Source organism: Ruditapes philippinarum, unplaced genomic scaffold, assembly GCF_026571515.1.
Source record: "Ruditapes philippinarum isolate M1 unplaced genomic scaffold, ASM2657151v2 ctg10576_1_1_1_1, whole genome shotgun sequence".
Lineage (NCBI taxonomy): Eukaryota > Metazoa > Mollusca > Bivalvia > Venerida > Veneridae > Ruditapes > Ruditapes philippinarum.
The window spans coordinates 3670-27585 of record NW_026864999.1 but is presented as its reverse complement, the minus strand read 5'-3'; the positions used below and the strand labels follow the sequence as shown (position 1 = coordinate 27585).

Sequence of the window (23916 nt, the reverse complement as noted above, 5' to 3'; positions counted from 1 at the left end):
TATGTTTATAAACTAAATTAATATATACATTTAAAGTACCATAATATCATACATTTTAACACAGTTTACATTACTATATGTAATATAAATCCGTGATTTTAAAAGGATATATTAAACAGCTTTTTATTAAGATATGCAAAAATTTCAATTAATGTTTTATAAAGAATTATGATGTTATGAGTTTTATCAAAATCTCTTGTTAGTGATATTTCAATAGAAAAATCTTGGAACGGAAAAAAAATGTATTTTCTAAAGCAATAATTGCAATTTGAATCAACATTAAATTAGTCAGCAGCGTTTTTACTTAATTAAATGTCGACATGACTTTATATAATATATTAAATGTGCATACATTATAAAATGAGTAACAATTTCACGGCAAAAAATATTTTTCTCTATATATCTAACTGGTCAGCAGTTTCCCTATATATCTAACTGGTCAGCAGATTCTACTATATGTTTAACTGGTCAGCATTTTCTCGCCTGAATGTAAAGAGCGTTAAATTTGCTGACCATATAGAATAAGAAGAGTTTTACGGCTTAAATCAATTTGAATTAACATTAAATTGGTCAGCAGTGTTTTTACGTAATTAAATGTCGACATGATTTTATAAAGTATATTAAATTTGCATACATTATAAAATGAGTAACAATTTCACGGCAAAATATATTTTTCTCTATATATCTAACTGGTCAGCAGTTTCCCTATATATCTAACTGGTCAGCAGATTCTACTATATGTTTAACTGGTCAGCATTTTCTCTATCGCCTGAATGTAAAGAGCGTTAAATTTGCTGACCATATAGAATAAGAAGAGTTTAACGGCTAAAATCAATTTGAATTAACATTAAATTGGTCAGCAGTGTTTTTACGTAATTAAATGTCGACATGATTTTATAAAATATATTAAATTTGCATACATTATAAAATGAGTAACAAGTTCACGGCAAAATATATTTCTCTCTCTATATCTAACTGGGCAGTTTCTCTATATATCTAACTGATCAGCAGTTTCCCTATATATCTAACTGGTCAGCAGATTCTACTATATGTGTAACTGGTCAGCATTTTCTCGCCTGAATGTAAAGAGCGTTAAATTTGCTGACCATATAGAATAAGAAGAGTTTTAACGGCCTTAAATCAATTTAAATTACACATTAAATTGGTCAGCAGTGTTTTTTTTACTTAATTAAATGTCGACATGATTTTATAAAATATATTAAATTTGCATAATGAGTAACAATTTTTCGTGTTGCAAAACATATTTTTCTCTATATATCTAACTGGTCAGCAGATTCTACAAAATGGTCAGCATTTAAATAACATATTTTGGACTGTTTTATTGTATTTTGTCATAGATAAATCAAGAATGACACGTCGCGTGTGAAATCGATTTTAAATATGACCTTGGGGCATATCGATCTCGATAAATTATCAGTTTAATGGATATCTGTAGAAACGTGTTGTTTATAATGTAATAAAAGCTTATTAACTATAACAATTAGCACATTATTAATTATTGTTCAATATTACTTATACAAATTATACGAACAACAAATAAGCAAACAGAAATCACTTTATTTCATATTTGCACTAAATACGACATAATAATTATATTTTGTTTAAAATATACATTACATTATATGTACATGTATATATTTTTTAACCCTATGATGCATAGTTTTATACATACTTGAAACAAATTATGAATTTTTCGTACATCATATTTTGACTCCCATTTTTAAAATTTTTAACCAATATATATAACACATAGAAGAAAAATTCATTAAGGTACTTAAATAAAATATTATATCAAAAGAAATTGGGAGAAATATACAGTACATATCAATTGAAATTTTTATAATTGATATGTTATCATTTTGTAATATTGACATCTTGAAAAACATTTATCAAGTATTTCTCGACCTCGCCTGTTTAACACCAACGGCAATTTGAAACCCTTCATTGTTTTCCCTTCTTTATCTAACTGGTCAGCAGTTTTCGATAATCCTTCTTTGTTGAACTGGTCAGCAGTTTCCATTATATTCTATATCGTCAGCTAATTCGTCAGCAGTTTAGTATCGCCCCTATTTTGTGATCATGATTTCTGCAAGCGTCTAGAGGTACGTACTGCTCCAATCCTGTAATGAGTTTAATCCCCTTTTCGAAAGGAATTAACTCAATACAGGATTGTTTGTAAAGGAGTTTCAACAACTTAATGCAATATCATTTGAAGTCAAGCTATATACACGCAGATATTACTTCTAATTTCTCTTATTTATGAGGGTTTATAAAAAGATATCCAGATAAAAGATAAATCAAATTTTTTGAAGTTCTACAGTTGATTGCATTGGATAATATTATTTTTTATTCAGTACATATCATATTCATAATTCACCATCTGAAATTTAGTCCCAATCTGTTTGATTATAAAATGTGAAAATAACTTTTATATGCCTTTTTAATCTGGTTCTGAATAAGACACAATTCTAGATTTTTAATTTGCTATAGCTTTGGTTAGGGTCTGTCAAAGAATGCATAGGATAATCTAAATTCTTACTTAAGTTACTAGTCCTAAATTGATATGCCAAATTACAAAACAATGCTTCTTTTTATCTTTCTTTTTAATTCATGACAATTACTAGTATTTGAACAAAACTTTTTTATAATAACAACAACAAATGGATGTGATGTCAAGTCATAACAGCAAAAATTGTAGACTTCTTGCAATAGCTTAAAACGTTGTCATACTTATCTATGACCACACTCAATTAAGGCTTTACAATATTCAAATGCTATTAGAGTCATCAAAACTACTTCAAGTTCAAAGCATACAAATGTAATTTTAAAGGAATTTTCTTCTGTTCTATGTTGTAAAATTTAAAAGATAAAGAACTATAATACTGTGAATTCATAATATTACTTAATGCAACAATAAGCTAAGTCAAGTAAGACTAGTTTTGCACTAGTGATTTTTTGTGTGTTGAAAAAATGATTGGTGCAAAACTCATACTAACTTGACTTAACCCAGTTTTGCAGTAACTAATTTGATCAGTTTGACTTAGCATGTTTACTTAAAATTTAAATATAATTATTAATACATGGAATATGTTCAACATATTTTCAGGGATAAAGGGATGTTTAATTAGCTTTCAGAATTTATCAAAAGTCCTTATAGGTGAAATATGGACTTAGCTGAGTTTTGCGCTGAGCCATCAAATTATTTAAAAAGTTTGTTAAAATTTGTGATTTTTATGATGGGGTTTGTATAAAGAGCTATAGATGATGAGTTTATTTGGAACATGGTTGTACTGATACATATTTACCAGTACCACTGTACCAGTGCTGATACATATTTACCAGTACCACTGTACCAGTGCTGATACATATTTACCAGTACTAGAACTGATACATATTTATTATCTGTCAAATAAACTCAGATACATTGTATGTATATTTATTATGAATGATATAAAAGAGAGATACCTCTTAATTTGACTTATAAGGATCACCATCATTTGGCAAGGATTGTAACTATTTATTATTACACAGCAAATACAAATGTATGATAATTTTTGTGCAAACACACTAACTGTTTAAGCTTCACGGTGCATTAGTTATCATTTTGTAAAAAAAGATTAAATTTGAATGAAAACAGCTGTTACAGTGTGGAAATATAACATTTAATTTTGAATGCTACCTATAGCTATGTTTGTTGTTTAAATATTGATGTATGGATGATCAGAATGTGTTTCTCATGCAAACAGAAATTGTACTTCCGATTTAGCCACAATGAGGTTTCAGGTTTTTATGCTTTGTTTGTCTTGACACCAAAATAAGATCTAGAGTCGATATGAAAACCAATTTATTAAAGTGGCATTATGCCCATCCAAGGGTATATAGTGAATAAACAGGTGAAAATCGAAATAACTTTACATTTTGCCATAAATCCTTTCAGTTTTCAATTTATTCCGCATGAACAATAAAAAAACTCATATAGCTCAGAAAGTTTTGTAAATATCCATCGGAAATAACATGTAACGTTCAATTTGATAAAAAGTGTGGGGCAGTTTTTATATATTTTAGGCAAATATATATTTTATCCCCAACTTTTTTCTTATATCAACTGACTGTTGGTCAATCATCATTATTGTCAATCTTTTGTAATTTATAGTCAATTAAGCTCAACTTTACATTGAAAAAATGAGCATAATGTCACTTTAATAAAATGTCGCTATTTCTGTTTTATGAAATTTATTAATTGCAGTTTTATAAGGTATTGAACGGATTAACAAAATTTCCACTAAATAAATATATTTTTACAAATGTTTACTAACAGTTGCTTGTTTCTTTCTTTTTATCTAAATAGTAACAATCAAGTGGTACCAGTAGAAAGCAACAACAACAAAAACACTGTTGAGCAGAGGTACAGATACAATATGTGTGTGTGTGTGAAGAAATATGTTGTGATTTGTAGACGCATGTGCGAAACCACTCTTGAAAGAAAACCAGTGCTTTGGACCATGTGATCATTTATTTTCCTTACTGAATTTTCTTAGTGCATTGAAACGTCATCTTTACAAACGAGTGAGTTAAAGTTTTGTTTGTGAATATTCTTGTATTCGAAAATGCGACCTGAAGAAACACGTGGCTGAATATCCAGTTAAAAAGAATTATTTTATCAATCATTGTAGAAAATAAGAAACCTCAAAATACATTGTCAATCAGTGGGTTTTTAAATCATTCTACTTTGTAGAATTCACTTCAAGTAATATATAAAATGTCTACTAGTAAGGAAAGTTTCAGATGTAAAATATGTGATCGGTTTTTTTCATCTAGTAGTAGTCTTAAACAACATATGACAATACACACTGGTGAGAAGAATCATAAATGTGAAATATGTTATAGTTCATTTTCTAAGAGCAGTTATCTTAAACAACATATGACAGTACACACTGGTGAGAAGAATCATAAATGTGAAATATGTCATCGTTCATTTTCTCAGAGAGGTAATCTTAAAACACATATGATAGTACACACTGGTGAGAAGGGCCATAAATGTGAAATATGTCATCGTTCATTTTCTTATAGAAGTAATCTTAACCAACATATGACAATACACACTGGTGAGAAGAATCATAAATGTACAATCTGTCATAGTTCATTTTCTCAGAGCAATGGTCTTAAAGAACATATGACAAAACACACTGGTGAGAAGAATCATAAATGTGAAATCTGTCATAGTTCATTTTCTAACAACAGTAAGCTAAAAAGACACATGACAATACACACTGGCGAGAAGAATCATAAATGTGAAATATGTCATCGTTCATTTTCTCAGAGCAGTAGTCTTAAAACACATATGACAATACACACTGGTGAGAAGGACCATAAATGTGAAATATGTCATAGTTCATTTTCACATGATTGTGATCTCAAAAGACATATGACAAAACACACCGGTGAGAAGAATCATGAATGTCAAATATGTCATCATTCATTTTCTACAAGCAGTAATCTTAAGCAACATATGACAATACACACTGGTGAGAAGAATCATAAATGTGAAATATGTCATCATTCATTTTTTTACAGCAGTAATCTTAAACAACATATAACAATACACACTGGTGAGAAGAATCATATATGTGGAGTATGTCAAAGGTCATTTTCTCAGAGCAAAAGTCTTAAACAACATATGACAAAACACACTGGTGAGAAAAATCATAAATGTGAAATATGTCGTCGTTCATTTTCTCATAGCAGTAATCTTAAAAGACATATGACAATACACACTGGTGAGAAGAATTATAAATGTGAAATATGTCATCGTGCATTTTCTATTAGCAGTAATCTTAAACAACACATGATAAGACACACTGGTGAGAAGAATCATAAATGTGAAATATGTCATCGTTCATTTTCTCATGCCAGTACCGTTAAACAACATATGACAATACACACTGGTGAGAAGAATCATAAATGTGAAATATGTCATAGTTTATTTTCTCAGATCAGTAATCTCAAACAACACATGATAAAACACACTGGTGAGAAGAATCATATGTGAACTATGTCTTTGTTCAGTCAGGATGTAAATAGACATATGACAATACACACTGGTAAAATGAATTGTAAATGTGCAATATTAAATCATTCATTTACATTGGAGAGAAGAATAATGAATGAAATATGTCATGTGTCATTTTCTGAGAGCAGTGCGAAGACTTAATAGACGCATGACAATACACACCTTCAAAGAATAATCAATTTATCCTTTAAGGATCGTGGCAGCCGACATAGGCATATTAAGATCCATAGACCATACTAACAAAATTACATAAAAATGCAAATATTGCTAATTCGAGTGATCAAATACGTGTGAGAAGCAAACATGCCAGAGAACGCGCACAAGTGGAAAATTTTATAAATTCGATACATGTGATAAATCATTTTTTTACGAAAAGAGATCTTAAATCGCACGTTGAGATGCACATTTAAGTGAATAATTCTAAGTGCATTCAAACCGTTTTAGCACTATATCTATCATGCATATCGTATGCAATGCTATTAACTAATAACTATGGTATACTGCTGAGACCGAAAAACATGACATAGCAAAAAAAGCAGAAAGGCAGAAAGAAAGGAAAGTAAATAACACATGATACGCATATTATGTACGGTACTAAAAACTGTTGAATTTGAATACTACATTCTTCTGTTAAGCGTTAAATTTGAAGATTTGCCATTATTGTTGCGTACAATTGTAAATATTAATTTTTATACTATGTATGCATTTTTAGCTCGACTTTTCTATGAAAAGGGGAGCTATCCTACTCGCCCCGGCGTCGGCGTTGGCGTCACACCTTGGTTAAGTTTTTCGTACCACCCCACTTTATTTCAGAAGTATTACAAGTATGGCTTTGAAACTTACCATACTTGTTCACCATCATAACCTCCATCTACAGACAAGAGTACATAACTCTGTCAAGGTTTTTGACAGAATTATGGCCCTTTTTTGACTTAGAAAGTGTATTGAGCTTGGTTAAGTTTTTTTGTACCACCTCACTTTATTTCAAAACCATTGGAGGTATTGCTTTGAAACTGACCATACTTGTTTACCATCACGACCTTCATCAACAGACAAGAGGACATAACTCTGTCAAGGTTTTTGACAGAATTATGCCCCTTTTTGACTTAGAAAATACATTGAATATGGGTAAAATCCACTTATTGCCTTAACCCTTTGAGATATTGCTTTGAAACTTTTAATGCTATTTCACATCATTACCCCCATCTGTACGCAAGAGAAGGTAACTCTGTCAAGGATTTGTTTTAAAAATTAAGGCCTTTTATCGACTTAGAATCTTGGTTAAGTTTTTAGTACCAGTCCACTTTTGACTGAACTGTTTGAGATATTAATTTGAAAGTTGGAATACTTGTTTACAATCATGATTCCCAAACATGTCCAGGAGAAGGTAATTCTGTCAAAGATTTTATTTGAATTATGGCCCTTAACTGTCAATGTTTTGTATTATAGGCAAGCACTAAAAAAGTCGAGCGCGCTGTCTTACGGACAGCTCTTGTTAACCTCTGTTATTATGTCAACAAATATTTTATGTAATATCATTGTGAAACAATAATAAAAAAGCTCACATGTTATGTTGTTAAATGTATTTCTTAATTGAAATAGCATGTCAAAAGTCTTTTGTTAAACATATTTGGAAAGATGAGGAAAGGCTCTGTTTAAAAAAAAACATTGCATAAATGTTTTTTTAAACATAGCTTTTCCTCCTCTTTCCATTTGTGTACCAAAGACAGTAACTATACATCTACCTTTTTCCACATCTTTCCATATGTAAACCATTGACAGTACATGTATGTATCTTTAATTGTAATTATCATGGTTTACGCATGTCCAAAATATGCAATATTCATTATCATAGTTTACTTGTTTCCAAAATATGTAATATACATTATCATGGATTTACTGGGGTCCAATATATGTAATTGTTATTATGATGGTTTTACTTGTGTCCAAAATATGTAATTGTTATTATCATGGTTTTACTAGGGTCCAAAATGTGTTATTATACCCCCACCACAAAATGTGGGGGTGGGGGGCTATAATGAATTCGCTTTGTCCAAGGTCAAAAATTGACTCGGAAAATTTTCTTAAATTTTAACATGTACCTGGATATTTCTGAAACTAGCACACGTATTTGCTTGAAACTTAAAAGATATATGATGTCTCACAAATAAGATATGCAGGTCAAGTTTCATAACTCTGTATTGCATTTTGACAAAGTTATTTCCCTTTTAAGTCTTTAAATTTACATACAATCAATACTAGACAATGTGTCGTGTCCTCTCTTTAAATTCTATGCTTATGGAAGGATTTTCTTCAAACTTTACTTAAATGTTCACCCCAACTGGGCAATGTGCAGAACCTATCTTACCCTTGTGCCATCTTAAGGTCAAGGCCACACTTGAAGGTCAAAAATTGACTTAGAAAATGTTAAGTACATTGGGAAAATGAAAGGTTATTTGTAACTGTTTCGAACATGATTTGACAATATATATTTATACCATTGTCTATACAAATAGTCTTTTTTTCCCCAGAGATAATTTCTTTTCATGTATATGTATTTGTGCCACTTAAGTTATTCCCTTAACCACCTTTCCAAGTCGTCTTCTGTCAAAGACATTGGTGGGGGTATGAATCGCATTCAGCGATTAGAGTTCTAGTTAATTATTATCATGCTTTTCTCATGTTCTAAATATGTATTGTTTTGTCTTATACTGCCCTAATACTACATGTTTAGGGGGTGAATATTGTATATATGTTAATTTGTTAAAGCCAAATAAACAGTCAATTGAATATATAAGTTGTATAATTATGTTTGTTTATTTACACATAAAGTTTATTCAGTAAACAACATATTAGTATCCATACCCATGATATAACCCTTGAATATTCCACAAAAAACTGTAAACTTTACACATAAAAGTTTAATATTTTTTTCTGATAATAATATTTTATTTATTATAAGATACATGTAGTATTTATTCCTTCTATTCAAAATTAGATTACAGTAGAATCCTATATGAATTTTACACCGGCTGCCGGTACAGACCGGAATATCTAGCTCGAGGGTGACTGTTTACAGCGGTAACGAGACTCTTCCGAGTTTCCGCTAAACAGTTACCCGAGAGCTAGATAATCCGTCTGCACAGACAGCCAGTGTTTAATTCTTTTCTTGCATATGAATAATTTTATTGAACAAAAGGCAAATGCCTGTGAGTACATATATACATACATATAATACATGGATTTTTTATAATATAACATATCAATTATCAACAGAAATAATGAAAACTGATATTCTTATTACGGACTTTCTTCTTATAGTAGCGTATGAACTTACAACTTCATTCATAAAGGCAAAATGACGTCATCCTAAGAAAGCAATTCATTCATAAAAGGCGCGTGACAATGACATCATTTAAAGCACGTGACTTGTCTTACATGGGGATTTTCAAGCACCGGTGTTAAACGGTAGATAATCCTGTCAGATATGCAAGAAAGTGTTTTCTAGCACAGGTGTAAACGGTAGATCTATAATCCTGTCTGATATGCAAAAAATACTTAAGACCACCCCTGATTTTTAGCATGCATGTAGTCCGGCTAGAAATCAGCTCGTCAGGAAGGTTGTTTTGATGATTTCTAGGTCAAGTTCGAAGATGGGTCATGTCCAGTCAAAAACTAGATCACAGGAGCTAAAAATAGAAAAAGCTTGTTAACACTCTAGTGGCTGCAGTTCTTATTTAAATTTTCTGGAAATTTGTCAGGAAGGTTGTTTTGATGATTTCTAGGTCAAATTGGAAGATGGGTTATCTCCGGTCAAAAACTAGGCCACAGGAGCTAAAAACAGAAAAAAGCTTGTAAACACTAGTGGCTGAAGTTTTCATCTAAATATTCTGGAAATTTGTCAAGAAGGTTTTTTTGATGATATATAGGTCAATTTTGAATATGGGTTGTGTCCGGTCAAAAATTAGGTCACATTGCCCACATATGGAAAAACTTTTTAACACACTAGAGGTCACATGTTTGCCTCAGTTGTAATCAAACTTGGCCATGATGCTTGTTTAAGACATTGCTTGGATGCGGTTGTATCAGGTGAGCGATCCAGGGCCATCATGGCCCTCTTATTTACTTGAAAAATGTTATTTTTTACTCTAACTTCTTTAATTTTAAAGGAATCTACCTCAAACTTCAAATTCATATTCCTTATCATCAACAAAATCTTATGTGACAAGGTTCATAACTCTTGAAGCAATATTTTCAGATTTATCTCCCTTTGAACTCAGAAATTTCTCTAATAAATATCACTTCTTTACTTTTTAAGGTATCAACTTCAAACTTCAAATATATATTTCTTATCATTACACAAGGTGACAAGGTCCATAACTCTAGTGTGACCATTTCCAGAATCTTTCCCACTTGAACTTGGAACTTATGTTAACAACAATAACCTATCAAAAGAAATATATTTATATCATAATTGATATTTTTCATAGATTTGTCTTCCTTATACTGCATCCAGTAATTTAATTAGTCGAGCTTCGCTGTCTTCTGTGACAGCTCTTGTTAAGTCCACCCCTCTATTTAGACCAATTTTTAAAAGAATGGATTTTTCTGTTTTTATTGTAATGGTCACATAATCTACATATAAGACCACCTCACTTTTCCACCTTTAAAACCAACTGAAACCCAAGTTATTGTTTTATTCCTTATCTTACCCCACTACTGATACCATTGATAATCCAGTCGATACTTTACGGGTATTTGTAGGCTAAAAACACATAGGACTTTGTCTTAACACAGCGGTGAAAAGAATTATAATTATAATATTTGTGATCTTACATTTGCATGGAACTACATATGACTATACACACTGGTGAGAGGAATCATAAGTGTGATAAGTGGTTTTTCATTTTCTCAGTTTAGTAGACTAAAAGCACATGGCAAAAGTGTACACTCTGGTAATGAGACTTACAAATGTAAAATATGTGACTATGTAACTATTACTTTAAAAGAAATAGTCTAATATAGCATGTATAGTCTTATAAAGCATATGACAAAAATAATGGATTCTGAAATATGTCATAATTCATTTGCATATAGGAGTGATCTTAAAAAAGACATATGGCAGCTCACACTGGTGAGAAGACTTTTAAGTGTGATACATGTGATAGGTCATTTGTAGGCAAAGGTAACCTTATAAAACACACACATAGAAGTCGTGTACCTATACAGTACACACAAAATCTGAATTAACAATATAGTGAGTCTTGTGTTTCAGATTTTAAGGTTGTGTAAAATATAGTTACATGTATGCTTTGTGTAATAAAATGTGTTCGTAAAAATAGAATATATACACATGTACTTGCTTTTGTTGTATTATTTTCCTTGACAAGCCGTAACTTTACTTGAAAGTTGCATTCATCCAGATGAGCCAAAATGTTTTATTTTTAGAAAAGAAAATTTGATAGAAAAAGGAACTAATTAAGGTTTTAAAGAAAAGTAAAAAGATTCAAGTATTGATTAACATGCTATGTGCGATGTCTCTGGTATTTACTAAAGCAGTAATTTAGGGGTTTTATATAGAGTGATGAATAAAGAATATAGACAGATTGTTGTTGTTGTTTATTACGTAAAAATCATGGTATATCATCTTTAAAACTATGCATGTGTCAATTCTTTATATAGAGATGAATAAAGTATTTAAAAAGATGGGTTATTTATTACGTGTACTAAATCATGGTACTTTTTTTTCTTATTTTGTATTTTTGGATTAATATTTTTAAATGTTTTTTTTTCTTTGTCTTGTTTTTGTATATATATATATCTATATTTAGATTATAAAATTCATAGTTTAAGTTAATTCTTTCCCTTACATATTCTATTTTTCTTTGTATATATATGTCGATTTTATTCCGATTAATAATATTGTTCCTTTTTTAGCATATACAGTACAGTATAGTTTGACATAATAAGTTTGACATAATAAATTAATAAGAAAAATGATTTCATATTTAAAGGCTTCATTAATTAATGTGTAACATATAAGATAAGTTCACCCACGGAATAATATTAAGGGTAGTTCGACGAAACCACTCTCAACCCTGGCTTCCATAACTTTATAGTCGCTGTTGATGCCATTGTTGTGGTTTCGGTACGAATCGATTATGTATGAATCATATTTAGTTAGACGTGATTGACTCCCTTTGAAAATTTTGCACCATTTGTAACGATTTGGGAGAGGAAGAGTTTTTAGTCTTAAATATTGGCAAGGAGGTTTGTAATACAGAATTGTTGCCTATTTTATTATCTTTTGATAACATTTGTCTGTAAAGTATTGTATTGCTGCTTTTTGTTTGATTTTTTTTGTTTCAGATTTCGAGTGTATTGAACTTTACCGAAACCTAGCTAAACACGTTTTCAGGTACGTTACGGATTTAGCTCTGGGGAATTATACCTAATGAAGTACATACTGTATCCCTACAGGGCCAAAACACAATTTTTGGGGAAGGAGCCTTAGCCTTTATCTTGGGGAAAACCGGAAAATATGCGTGATTTTGGCATACTTACGGAAAGGGATCTTAAACTTAAGGTGATTCTGCTTTGTCAGCCATTTTTGTTTTCACTATGTGGGTCCAAAGTGAAAGTAGGCCAAAATTCATATAACAACAAAGCTCACATTGTTATATGATGAGCCATTTGCAAGTACACTTTCAGTTCTATGTTTTAAAGACTATTTTAAACAAAAATAAAAATGATAACAATAAGAAAAATTACCTTGAATGTGCTACATTTCTGAAGACCAAAACATTCTGTTGCAAAGTTTTATGCACATTTCATGAATGGCAAAATTCTTTTTAAAGTCTGTTTTAGTGCCTACAAAAGCTTCTTTTTGCAGAAAATACAAAAAAACTTTAAAAAATATAAACCTTAGGAAAGTAGTTTATCTGACCTTGAAAAAACATGGCCACCATGACATGTGTAAAAAAGTAGTACCATGAAAATAAACATCATTTATCTATCTCTTGTGTACATGACAAACAGACACACTTCACTGTTACACATAAAAAAGGTTAGATTTTAAAGTTTGATTGTGTTTTCATTTTAATTGTAGTTCATAAGGCTATAAATGATGATTGTTTTCTTGCACTACTTTTTTACAAAAAATAATGGAGGCCATGTGCTTAGAAGGACATGAGATATGGATTTATTTGGAGTTAAGTTTTGAAAGATTTTTGTATTTGCTGCAAAAAATAGCTTTTGTAGGCACTAAAACAGACTTAAAAAAGGATTTTGCCATTCATGAAATGTGCATAAAACTTTGCAACAGAATGTTTTTGGTCTTCAGAAATGTAGCACATTCAAGGTAAATATTCTTATTGTTATCATTTTTATTTTTGTTTATAATTGTCCTTCAAATAAAAACCTGGAAGTGTACTTTCAAATGGTTCATCATTTTAAAATAAGAGCTTTGTTGTTATATGAATTTTGGCCTACTTTCACTTTGGACAGACTTTGTGAAAACAAACATGGCTGACAAAGCGGAATCACCTTAACACAAACTTTTAGCAAGTTCTTCAAAATAGAAAATCAAAAAGCACTGGGAAATACTAATAGGGCAATAAAAGACCTTAATTCAACACCATCATTTAATTTTGTTCTAAATTCTATGGGAAATTTCAAGATTGGGGAATTTTGAGGACCAAACTGGGGAAAAAAGAGGCTTGTTTGGTTGGGGAAGCAGCCTATAAGGCTATATTCGGCCTCAACAAAGGCGGCCTATTATGTGATATTTCCATTTTTACAGTGTTTATTCTAGGATTCGAAAAACAGGGGGGATTTTTATCAAAAAGTAAGACTTTATTACATTTGTTGATCTTTTTCCTTCTTTGTCTACGTAAAATTTTCCCCCTTCCTCTAAAATAATAGGGGTGAATTCTCAAAAATATGGGTGTATCCCCCCATCGCCCCTCCTAGAATAGACACTGTTTTAATATGTCATTATTTTACCGTTTATGGTGATAAAACTTGATGTGTTTGAAAATCATTAATGTTCCTGTAATATCTATGGCACATTTTCCAAAAAAACGTTTTTATAATAAAAACTGTAGAATTAAAACAATCGTTGTTGTATCTGCCATAAAAGAGGTATTTTCTGCAGAAACTTTTGTATTTACTTTATTTTTTTTTGTATTGAATTATTCATACAGTGATATTTAATTATTTTCTTACAAAGAAATAATTGTTTTATTACACTTTAGTTTTATACAAATAAATACCAAAAACATACATATTGTTACTACATGTATGCCCTTTAGGTGGATTCCCCAGAGTTGTATGTATACAGAAAGTACTGGAGAACTGCGTTTAGCTGGATTTTCGAATGACTTAATTTTTATCTTTTCAGTTTTCACGTGAGCAATGCAAACAATACAATCAAATTACATAAATGAACTGTATTGAACTCTCAGTGTATTATATTTGTCATTTGACAATAAGCTTGATACCCTGAAAGGGTCATCAGAATACCAGTCAACAATATACATTTCCTATCTAGAGATAAAAGAAATTGTCTGATGATCCAATCTGAATCACTGCAGTGAGTCATGATGTATATTATTGAATATAATCTTTCCCGTTCTTTAAACAGAAACGTTAAAATGTATATTATATGTCTCTGCTTTAAACAAGCTGATGCAAATGCCCGATCAGGCTTATGACATAAAAATCACATTTCTAGCAAAATAATAGAGATATTTCTTGTAATGTTAGTTTGTTTATTGGGCATAATATATGACATAAACAGACAGAAAAAATGATAAAACTAAGAGTTTGCTCTTTGTCTTGTTGTTGACATTTTGACGATTGATGGTGGTCATTTTCAGACCAGCCATAATATTAGTCATAGCCTGTAACAATATCGATTCACGATATCTTACAGGACAGTTTATTAAAAAGAAACAGTTTATTAAAATTTGTGATTTTTATGATAGGAGATGTATAAAGAGCTATAGATGTATTTTAATAATGATGTGTTTATTTGGAAAGCCAAGGGGTATTATCTGTCAAATTAACTCATATATGTATATTTATTATGAATGATATAAAAGAGAGATAACTCTTTATTTGACTTATAAGAATCACAATCATTTGGTAGGGATTATTACTTAATCTATTATTACACAGAAAATACCATTGTATGAGATTTTTTGTGCAAACACTGACTGTTTAAGCTTCACGGTGAATTAGTAAATATCTCCTAAAAAAGATTAAATTTGTATGAAAACATCCGTTACAATGTGGAAATATACCGTTTAATTATGACTGCTACTTATAGCAATGTTTGTTGTTTTGATATTGACGTATAGATGATCAGAAGACGAAGTTTCCTAGCAAATGGAAATTGTACTTCCGATTTCGCCACAATGAGGTTTTAGATTTTTATGGTTAGTTGTCTTGACACCAAAATAAGATCTAGAGTTGATAAGAAAACCAATTTATTGATAAAATGCCACTATTTCTGTTTTCATGAAATTTATTAAATGCAGCTTTAATGTTTCGAAAGGATAAACAGATTTTTTCACTAAGTAAATATATTTCAACAAATGTTTACTAACAGTTGCTTCTTCCTTTCTTTATTTTAAAACAGTGACAACCATGTGGCACTAGCAGAAAAGCATCAACAACAACAAAAACACTGTTGAGCAGCGGTACAGATACAATATGTGTGTGTGGAGAAATATGTTGTGATTTGTAGAAGCATGTGTGAAACCAGTCTTGTTAGAAAACTATTGCTTTGGAAATTGTGATCATTTATTTTCCTTTCTGAATTTTCTAAGTGCACTGAAACATCATTTTTACAAACCAGTGAGTTACAGTTTTATTAGTGAATATTCCTGTATTGGAAAATGGGAACTCACAGTTATGAAGAAATTATTTTATCAATCATTGTAGAAAATTAGTAACCTCAAAATACACTTGTCAATACAGTGTGTCAGTGTGTTTTAAATCATTTCCTTGTTGATTCAATCTTCAAGTATATATAACAATGTCGACTACTGAGGAAAATTTCATATGTAAATTATGTGATTGCTTACTTGCGGATAACAGTAGTCTGAAAATACATATGACAATCGCAAACTAGTTGTCTTAAAACACATAGAACAATGCACACTGATGATAAGAATCATGAATGTGAATATTCAACTTGGCACAAAGGCAATCTTAAAAAGCACATGAATATATATATACATTCGTGAAAAATGATGAATGTGAAAATTGTGAATATTTCCACTTTGCACAGAAGTAATCTTGAAACGCACATGCAAACACATACTGGTGAGAAGAGTTATAAATGTGAACTTTGTCACCGTTCATTTTCTCACAGTAGTAATCTTAAAAGACATATGAAAATACACACTGGTGAGAGAACTTATCAATGTGCAATATGCCACCGTTCATTTTCTCGAAGTAGTCATCTTAAATCACATATGACAATACATACTGGTGAGAAGAATCATAAATGTGACGTATGTCATAGTTCATTTTCTCGAAGTAATCATCTTAAATCACATATGACAATACATACTGGTGAGAAGAATCATGAATGTAAAATATGCCAGCGTTCATTTTCTGATGGTAGTAATCTTAAAAGACATATGAAAATACACACTGGTGAGAAGAATCATAAATGTCGAGTATGTCATAGTTCATTTTCTCAAAGTGGGGATCTTAAAAGACATATGACAATACACACTGGCGAGAAGAATCATAAATGTGAAATATGTCATCGTTCATTTTCTCAGAGCAGTAGTCTTAAGAAACATAATATGATAATGCACACTGGTGAGAAGAATCATGGATGTGAAATATGTCATCGTTCATTTACTAATGGTAGTAATCTTAAAAGACATATGATAATGCACACTGGTGAGAAGAATCATAAATGTCAAGTATGTCATAATTCATTTTCTCACAGTTGGGATCTTAAAAGACATATGACAATACACACTGGTGAGATGAATCATGGATGTGAAATATGTCATCGTTCATTTACTGATGGTAGTAATCTTAAAAGACATATGAAAATACACACTGGTGAGAAGAATCATAAATGTCAAGTATGTCATAGTTCATTTTCTCACAGTTGGGATCTTAAAAGACATATGACAATACACACTGGCGAGAAAAATCATAGATGTGAAGTTTGTCAACGTTCATTTTCTAATAGCAGTAATCTCAAGAAACACATGACAATACATACTGGTGAGAAGCGTCATAAATGTGAAATATGTCATCGTTCATTTTCTCAAAGTGGGGATCTTAAAAGACATATGACAAGACACACTGGCGAGAAGAATCATAAATGTGAGATATGTCCTCGTTCATTTTCTCAGAGCAGTAGTCTTAAGAAACATAATATAACAATGCACACTGGTGAGAAGAATCATAAATGTGAAATATGTCAGCTTTCATTTTCTGAGAGCACTGCTCTTAACAGACACATGACAAAACACACCTGCAAGAAGAGTAATGAATTTGTCCTTTAGAGATCGTTGCAGCCAAAATAGGCAGGAAACAGACTAAAGCCCTCCCGGACAAAATCCCTACAATCAAAAAATGACAAGGTGGATAAAAGCCCTCTGTGAAATGACAGGGCGGACAAAAGCCCTCCTGTGAAAATGACAGGGCAGACAAAAGCTCTCCCGTAAAAATAACAGGGCGGACAAAAGCCCTCCCATGAAAATGACTGGGCAGACAAAAGCCCTCCAGTGAAATAAACAAGGTGGACAAAAGCCCTCCTGTAACAAAAATAAATATGTATGTTGAATAGCTGTGTTTTTATTCAATGCACTCAATATATCAAAATTGTTACATATGTTTCTTGCTGTTCAATTGGCCTAAGAATGTGTATGAGCTAGAACCACCTTTAATTCTGAATATTCCTTCCTGAAATGTTTAACAAGGTATCTTTTTACACGAATGTCGTTAAAAACAAAGTCACTTTTAAAAGTAATTGACTCATTAGAAGGCACATTATAAATGTCTTTAACTTTAAAGTTAGATGACTTTAACTTCTTTTCATCATTTTATTACTCGATTAATATTAACTTCACATAGGAGTAATCCTTCATATCTACGTGAATAAATATGCACTTACAGACTTTAGCACTAATTATTCAGATGCCTCTCAGGAATGTACTCAAGCCCATATACAAACACGGTTATGCCAATGGAAAACAAAAAAAATCATGATTACAATTTCAATATGTTGAGTGCATTGAAAAGATAATATAAACTATTCAACGTACATACCATTGTATATGTATGTGCTGTGAGAGGGCTTTTGTCCGCCCTGTCATTTTCATGGGAGGGCTTTTGTCCACCTTATCATTTTTACGTGAAGGCTTTTGTCTGCCTTGTCAGTTTTTAACGGGAGGGCTTTTGCCCTACACTCAAAATAGGCATATGAATATCGATACTAACAAAATTACATATAAATGCAAATAATACGATTTTGAGTTCTCCAACAGGTGTCTTTAGAAAAAAAATACGAGAACGCAAACTAGTGAGAAATTTTATAAATGTTATGAATCATTTTTTAATGGAAAAAGGTCTTAAATCACATGTTGACATCATGCACATTTGAGTGAATAAAATTGCTTGCAAACTGTTCAATCATACATATTGTTTTGTTGTTTACATTTTGGTATACTGCTGAGACCGGAAGACAAAGTGACACAGCAAAAAAAATATCTTTATAATATAAACTTATTTAAAGTTTGTCATTTATTATCTTAAGCTGTCTCCAGAACTTTGGAGGAATTGCATTTATGTTCACCACTTGTATATTTGTGTTCTGTTTTTGTATGTTGTTCTTATAAATGTATAACTACTGTTTGTGTTTACATCTACATGATACTACTTAACAATCAATTCTGATTATGACTTGCAGGCACATTGTCAGGGAACTGTTAATAAAAGACATTATTTATATGCAAATTTAAAGAATAAAAGTTCTACAAAACTATTAATTAAAAAGACATAACGGTAGTGTGCAATTTAGAATTTAAATAATGGGTCAAGCCTCTCAGTAAAGATGTTAAAACTGGGGGTAGACTTAACAGTTAGAAGAAGGCTTATCCAAAGACTTATGCTCCTAGGAAAGGTATTGTGTCTTTGAGTAAAGAATTAGGTAGTTCAGATTTCTTGTTTGATTAAGGTGTTGGTGATCAACAAAGACAAAGTTGTTTGGATTTTATACAAGTAGGTTACAGCACTGATGTTTCGACACTGCTCAAGGGTTTGCCAAAATTTCGACGCTGCTTAAGGGTTTGCCAAGTTCATTCATAATTTTGAGACACTACTTGTATAGTCATAATCATTAAAAATATATCTAGCAGCTGATATTTGGACTTGCTCTATCTTATAAATTAAGTATTTCTGCCAAGGATGCCAAACTATGGAGCAATATTCAACCCGAGGTCTAACATAGGTCTTATATGCATTCCTTTATCTTTTTATTTGGGGTTTTAACATTTCTTCTAATGAATCTAAAATGCTATTTGCTTTAGATGTAATATTGTTTATATGTTTGGTCTATCTACTAGTGACTCCTAAGTATTTTGCTTTTTGGGTTGAGTTAATTTGAATATCATGGAGGGTATAAGGAAATATTACAGGGTTTCTTTTGAACTTCACATTTATCAGGGTTAAACTCAATGGACCAATCTTTGGACTTGCTCTATCTTATAAATTAAGAATTTCTGCCAAGGATGCCAAACTATGGAGCAATATTCCACCAGAGGTCTAACATAGGTCTTATATGCAGTTTCCTTTATCTTTTTATTTGGGGTTTTAACATTTCTTCTAATGAATCTAAGGGAGCTATTTGCTTTAGATGTAATATTGTTGTTTATATGTTTGGTCTATGAAAAGTCTTGACTAAAAGTGACTCTTTAGTATTTTGCTTCAGATGAATGTCATGGAGGGTATAAGGAAACATTACAGGGTTTCTTTTGAAATTCACATTTATCAGGGTTAATCTCAATGGACCAGTCTCTTTCCCATATTTCTAAAGCATGTAGGTCATCTTGTTTAGATCTGATGTAGACAACAGTATCATCTGCAGAGTCTTACCTTACCTTTGACGGTCGTTTATATAGGACAGGAAAAGGTAGGGACCTAATACAAAGCCTTGGGGGACACCTCAGAGGATTGGTACAATTCCTGATTTTTGACCTTCAACTACAACTTGCTGGGAGCATGACTTAAGGAAGGAATGGACCCAATTTGTAACCTCGTGACTTATACCCAATCTTTCCAATTTACTCACAAGTTTGTGATGGTCCTTCTTATCAAATGCCTTACTGAAATCCGTGACTATGACATCAGTTTGTTGGCCACTTTCAAGATTGTCATGAATTTCCAGGAAGAAGCTTACTAGCTGGAACTCCCAACTCTGTTTTGACCTCAAGCCATGTTAATAGGGGCTAAGGATGTTGTGCTTATTATAAAAGGACATAATACAAAGACGTGCTCCATCAATTTGGACGCTATGTATGTGAGAGATTGTTTATTTGCTATATTTTAAATCACACTAATACTGTCAGTAACATATGACAACTTTTTAGTTTAACTCCTTGTGAAAGATAATTAGATGCACCTTTATACATTGTTTTACACACAAAAGCATAAACACGGAAGAACCACCAACCTCCCATGAGTTAGCTGATTTGGTAGAATCAGTGGATAAAATTCTATAAAAGGAATTGACTGGAAAAATTATTCATCAACGAATGAACGCAATGAGGGAAGCATATTTAATGTACACATTTTTCTCCCTGGACAACATATAATTACTGGTTATTCTATATAATGTGTCACACCATTGACTTGTGTCTTGCATACTATATGAAGATACATTACCTGTGCCTATAGTGGTGTATGCAATTGATCAAGGCCAAGGTCACTGATGGGGAAATATTCTTACGAGTCCTTTCCCTCAAGTCTTTATTTCTTGGCTGATATGTATGTATCTGTTCTGTAGGTACCTCAGATACATGTACACATCATTTCCATGATGCTGTTCTCATTCTGCAGATCTTCCTTTCTATTTTCTGGATGTTTTTGGCCATTTTTCTTTGTCTAACAAAAACTAAAGGAAAAAAGTGACAACACAAGCATTTTTTTACAGCATGTTTATTTGATTCCCTTTATCTTTAAATTCTTACAAGCAGATTTCATATCTTTATAAGCAGTTGTAAGCTGCTAAAAATACAGTCTAATCAAAAATTATCTTTTTCTACCGAAGTTCATCTCTTTTGTAGGGAAGCATTCTATTGGATAAAAAGTGATTGCACAATTTACATTAACCAATCGTCAATGATGATACATCAAAATGTCTGATGGCACAACACAACAATTAGGATACAGTATGAAAAAAAAAAATTAACAGGAAGGGATAAAAACTCAGATAAAACATGAAACACTTGAAATTTCAGACACAGTGGTTTTTATCTTATACATATACATGTATTAGTATTTTGAATGTTTTATATATCTGTAGCAATGTTCAATGTTTATCTGATGACATCTCATAAAAATAGTTAGCAATGTTAACACTGCCTACTAAGGAGTCATTTTTACTTATCAGCTAATCAGACAAAGAATGTAAAGTTCAATAAACCTAAACAATGATATCTTTGGTTGAAAAATATTTACAAAAGTAAAATAAACAAAAATAAAGTTCAGAAGTTGCTAAAAGTAATATTTGTAATGCAACACATGGTAACAATTCAAAATTTTGAAAATAAAACTGTAATTGTTTATTTTCGATAGAATGATCTTATATTACTTTAAATTTGTGTTTTTCGTATAAATTTCAAAAATATGTCAAATTAAGACAATTTATTCATCAATAAAAGTGAAAGAAATTTTGTATATGTTATTCTTTCCTATTATTATCCTTTGTATTTTGTGCATCATGAGTGGATATTGTATGACAGTTTAATGTATGTGAATAAAACATGCAGTGTTCATGGGAAGAATAATAACTGGCCAACATAAAGCAGAAGACAAAACATATATTGTATAACAGGCAAGGTTCTTTAAAAATTAAAATATTTGGCACAATAATATGTTTAACATAAGAAAGCCATATGAGCGGCGTCATGACAAAACCAACATAATGGGTTTGCGACCAGCATGGATCCAGACCAGCCCGCGCATCCGCGCAGTCTGATCAGGATCCATGCTGTTAGCTATCACTTTCTCTACTTGTTATAAGGTTTGTTAGCGAACATCATGGACCCTGATCAGACTGCGTGGTCGCGGACCCATTAAGTTGGTTTTGTCTTGATGCGGCTCATATATAAGTAGATTGGGATCATTGACAGTTACATAAAATCTTGGTTTCTAACAAATAACCCAAAATATTTTAAGACAATATAACTTGAGAAAAATGTATTAAGATTATAAGAAATGTAAAAACATTCAAGATTCAAGTTATACTTTACCAGTTATCTGCGATTAATGACTTATATTTCTACTGTGTTACTAATGCAGTAAGGTTTTTGATTATTCTGACCTCTTTTCCAAGTAGTTTACGTGAATTGTAAGTGCCCTTTACAATGATAATACTTTTTGTTTCCCTATTCACAAAATTTTACTCTTCCTGCGTTTTCAAAATTTTTGTGAAAATTAGCATGAATCTGAATTGAGGCGTGCTGCTTTACAGGCTGGCATGACAATATGAAATGGTGAACTCTGGTGACAGGTCTGATTATAAACTGACCACATTATCCAGTCATTATAACGACCAGCAGATAAAAGGCCGGTTAAGGGAGGCAACTGTCAATGAACCCAATCACAAAACTTTATTTGTGGCTTCTAAAAATCATACACATATAAAATTAATATTCAATACAACATCACTGAGATAATGAGATAAAAACAAAATGTAGATAATATAAATGATATATGAATAAAATGTGTATAAATTAGATACAACCTAATAAAGTTACACTGTAGTAAAAGGTATTATAATAATTGTTCACAAAATGCCTCCTTTGTAAAAATCGAATAGTACATTGCATTTAAAAACATCATTTAAAAAAGAGATGTCAAAATGCCTAGGTGATCGTAATTAACTGTAATTTGTTTCTTAATTTTTTAGTATGGTATATTTTAACAAAAATATTTATGAAAATCTGACAATTTTTAAATTTTACCTTGTAATTCTTTAAACAACACTAAGTCACTGTTAATGTACATGTATACAGCACTTTTTTAATACTCTCACTTTTGCTATAATAAATGTTTAATATATGAAAGTAACAGGTGTATCTGTAAGTTTATCACATAAAAGCAAATGGTGGAACCAGATTTCTTAATAATAATAAAAACTATTTATAACCAGATATGAATATGCACAACCAAAATGTCAAGCCCTATTATGTTATTGGTATAATAAAATCTAACTTTCCATCAACTTGCTTTTTTACAAACTTACTCTACTTTAGACAGTTGATTGATTTAACTTTAATAAAAAATTTAAGAAGTTTTATATCAAAACTTTAATATGTTTTTATAACTTGTCATTTCATAAAAATCTAGTAAGTTGTTTTTTCCCTAGGACACAAACATTGCCCCGGAAATCAGCCATACTTGTTTCAAAGTTTAGTTTTAACTGGATAAAATTCAACCAATCAAAGACCAAGTAAAAATTAAATCAACCAATTAAAAAGAAGATAACATAACTAACAAGAGACTAAATAGAAGGCTGTTTCTTGAATCTGTGTTGAAAAGGGTTTTTTTTATGACATTAACAG

General features: G+C 31.1%; 2 protein-coding genes across 4 annotated transcripts in view; both read left to right on the top strand.

Annotated features, from left to right (window-relative positions):
* The window catches only part of LOC132727516 (zinc finger protein 271-like), a 35060-nt gene extending 13505 nt beyond the window's left edge, over positions 1-21555 (top strand). The window contains exons 2-3 of one of the 3 annotated variants that reach the window (XM_060713053.1): positions 4370-4587; positions 15735-21555. In XM_060713053.1, coding sequence (XP_060569036.1) covers positions 16348-17634 — 1287 coding nt within the window. In that variant the 5' untranslated portion in view covers positions 4370-4587; positions 15735-16347 and the 3' untranslated portion in view covers positions 17635-21555. Of the gene's footprint in view, positions 1-4369; positions 4588-12269; positions 12362-14549; positions 14685-15734 lie in introns of those variants that run through there. The other 2 variants (XM_060713052.1, XM_060713054.1) reach the window with 2 other exon arrangements.
* On the top strand, positions 4786-7595 carry LOC132727515 (zinc finger protein 726-like). Its single transcript, XM_060713051.1, has one exon. It carries the CDS (start codon positions 4859-4861, stop codon positions 6068-6070), a length of 1212 nt encoding a protein of 403 aa, XP_060569034.1. The 5' UTR covers positions 4786-4858; the 3' UTR covers positions 6071-7595.
* Positions 21556-23916: the final 2361 nt, after the last annotated feature.

Bases quoted from the DNA above. Each gene is read 5' to 3' on its own strand.
- LOC132727515 (XM_060713051.1), top strand. From the start codon at position 4,859: ATGACAATACACACTGGTGAGAAGAATCATAAATGTGAAATATGTTAT.